Source organism: Cephus cinctus, unplaced genomic scaffold, assembly GCF_000341935.2.
Source record: "Cephus cinctus unplaced genomic scaffold, Ccin1 Ccin1_scaffold1360, whole genome shotgun sequence".
Taxonomy (NCBI): domain Eukaryota; kingdom Metazoa; phylum Arthropoda; class Insecta; order Hymenoptera; family Cephidae; genus Cephus; species Cephus cinctus.
In genome coordinates this window covers 5,227-7,906 of record NW_014333768.1, presented here as the reverse complement: position 1 = coordinate 7,906, position 2,680 = coordinate 5,227, and the positions used below count along the sequence as shown (strand labels likewise).

Genomic DNA, 2,680 nt, shown 5'->3' with positions numbered 1-2,680 from the left:
CTTACGATTATACAAAATGCGAACTTGTTGGCTACGCGGCGTTTTTCAAAGTTTTCAACGTTTCTTCGAGAATCTCATACGAGTTTCGATTATTACTGTTGCCAATATAAGAAAGACCTATTTCTAGGGAATATTAAGATGGTACACTGTATTTTTTAAATATCTTATTTCGCGGGCTACTACTTATTAGCCAGTGGATTGGCTTGTGTGACTGTTATAAGTCTTTTACAAGTTTCAAGGTATGATGTTTTTGTTAAAATAGTAAATTCTTACCATTATGCAGTATTTAATTAAACTTTATTACGTTCTTTATGCTTCAAATAGTTGTAAATTTGTGTAAGTAGGATTCTGCGCCGGGAGGATGCCGGCAGAGCGCACTTTGCGCCATAAGTGTCAATTGCTATCGGTTTTAGTTATTTATTCGCAGCAGCACAATTTGAAAATGTCGGACAGTTCTGACGATGAAGTAAACGGCGGTGAAGAAATCAGAGATCCGTGGATCCCGTACAAAGATAAGGAAGAATGGAAGGACGTAACACCTTTGCCACAAGACGATGGTCCTCATCCAATTGTGGCTATTGCTTATACAAACAAGTGTAAGTTATTATAACCTGAAATCACAATTCTCATTCATTTTTATATTATTTCGTTGTTGAAGTTTTGTCTTTGTACTGATCTATACCATCATAGGGTATAAGACCTCTTACATATTTTACAGATTAAATGTCATTGATCATGTCTATGAATGTAATCTTTATATTTTATAGTTAAGGATGTGTATGATTACTTTCGGGCCATCCTGAAATCTGGGGAAAAGTCAGAAAGAGCCTTGGCACTTACTGTAGATTGTGTCTCCTTGAATCCTGCAAATTACACAGTATGGCAATATCGAAGGGAGATTTTAAAGGCTTTAGGAAAAGATTTAAAAAAAGAATTAACATATGTGGATGTAGTTATCAAGCATAATTCCAAAAACTATCAAGTTTGGCATCATAGGAGAGTAATTGTCGAATGGCTTCAGGATGCCAGTGAAGAATTAGCATTTACTGAAGACATTCTGAGAAAGGATGCAAAAAATTATCATGCTTGGCAGCATCGTCAATGGTGTATGAAGACTTTCAAGTTAGTAAAGATAATCATAAGTTAGATAATAATTTTACATTATTGTACATATGACTTTATGAGAATTTTTTTTTTGCAGTCTCTTTGACATGGAATTGACATACGTTGAACGATTACTGCAGGAAGATGTTAGAAACAATTCAGCATGGAATCAACGATACTTCGTGTTAAGCAATACTACAAAATTTGAATCAGATGTAATAGAACAGGAAGTTGATTTTGCATTAAACAAAATAACGTTGGTCAAAGGAAACGAAAGTGCCTGGAATTATTTGAGAGGGTAAGCAATAACTATTCTATAATATATCTATTTTGTTACAACACTGTCATAACAACCAGTATCATTAAATTTTAGTATATTGATGCACGACACTAACGGAGGTTTAGGACACAATGAAAAGGTGTTAAAAAAGTGCAAAGAACTGTTTGATAAAGGCTGCCGAACCAATTACTTACTAGCCTGTATAATAGACATTTCTCAAGAGAGGCAAAATGAAAATGAGCCACCCGAATCAATATATCACATTGATCATGCACTAATGGTATAATTTTTTAATACATCAATGCCAGCAGCAATAAATTCATCGCATGTAATAAACCAAATTTATTCTGCGTTTCAGTTATGCAAAGAGCTGTCTGAAAAGTATGACAAAATACGAAGAAGATACTGGGATTATATCGGTCAGCAATTAGAAGAGTCAAAGACCCTTTCGTAACTGTGTATAGATTCACTGCGTACAATATTATTTTTGTGCATGTTACAGATCCACTATCTCCTTATTACGACTCAGTCCTCTTACCAGACAACAGTCCAGATTCCTCGCACCTGATATCCTGAAAAATCCTACACTCCAATGGATCCTTTCCAATAAAGATGTCGTCTTCGGACGGCGTGGTCGAGGGACAAATTATATGTAAGTGATCGCTGCCATTAACATAACAAACTAGATAAATGAGAATAAATATATTTAATCCGCGAGGAGTTTGGTTAACGCGCCACATACTGTTTCAAATAAACGGCCTTTGGAGCAAGCTATGAGAAATGAATCAATGATGGGAGCCATTAATTTTTTTTACGTAACGTAAACGGTAGGAATGACTAGAATCAGCACGGTGAAGTTTTTCGCTATCGATAGTATTTTATGAATATTAGATATAAATAAAAGTCTATTGCTATAAACTAATAGGACAAGTAAAACTATACGTTATGAGTCACAGTGTACTATTGTCCCATTTCTGTTTATAATTACCAAATCAATAAAATCAATACACTCTAAAGTTGAGCGTCAATTATAAAGTTTCGCTTTATAGAATAAAAATAACAATACGAGAATAAGAGATTGTTAACGTTAGTAATTTATTTATTTATAAAATAGTTACATACTCCCAGATATAATACAATAATTAATCAGTAATGGTAATTATCATAATGGCCTAGGCTTGGGCATGAATAAACTAAGGTGACTTAGAACGCAGCAATTTCATGACCAATAACATCACGCTAATTACACCGAATAATTATGCCAGCAATTCCAAGACGGTAGGCAATTCCTCGAGG

The 2,680-nt window shown here is 34.3% G+C and overlaps 1 protein-coding gene across 3 annotated transcripts; it reads left to right on the top strand.

Moving 5' to 3' along the window:
• Positions 1-93: 93 nt before the first annotated feature.
• Positions 94-2,400, top strand: LOC107273070 (protein farnesyltransferase/geranylgeranyltransferase type-1 subunit alpha). Of its 3 annotated transcripts, none has more exons than XM_015750873.2 (6): positions 94-239; positions 345-596; positions 768-1,122; positions 1,202-1,402; positions 1,478-1,664; positions 1,743-2,400. In XM_015750873.2, the coding sequence occupies exons 2-6, from the start codon at positions 362-364 to the stop codon at positions 1,836-1,838; spliced, it is 1,074 nt and encodes a 357-aa protein (XP_015606359.1). In that variant the 5' UTR covers positions 94-239; positions 345-361; the 3' UTR covers positions 1,839-2,400. The 3 variants fall into 3 exon arrangements, with proteins under 3 accessions (XP_015606359.1, XP_015606358.1, XP_015606356.1); XM_015750872.2 differs by having other exon boundaries at positions 102-239; positions 325-596; XM_015750870.2 differs by having other exon boundaries at positions 117-596.
• The last annotated feature ends 280 nt before the right edge of the window (positions 2,401-2,680 follow it).

Coding starts and splice junctions, on each gene's coding strand:
- LOC107273070 (XM_015750873.2), top strand. CDS start 362: ATGCCGGCAGAGCGCACTTTGCGCCATAAGTGTCAATTGCTATCGGTT. Junction 1,123..1,201: donor TGGTGTATGAAGACTTTCAA/GTTAGTAAAGAT, acceptor TTTTTTTTGCAG/TCTCTTTGACATGGAATTGA. Junction 1,665..1,742: donor ACATTGATCATGCACTAATG/GTATAATTTTTT, acceptor TCTGCGTTTCAG/TTATGCAAAGAGCTGTCTGA.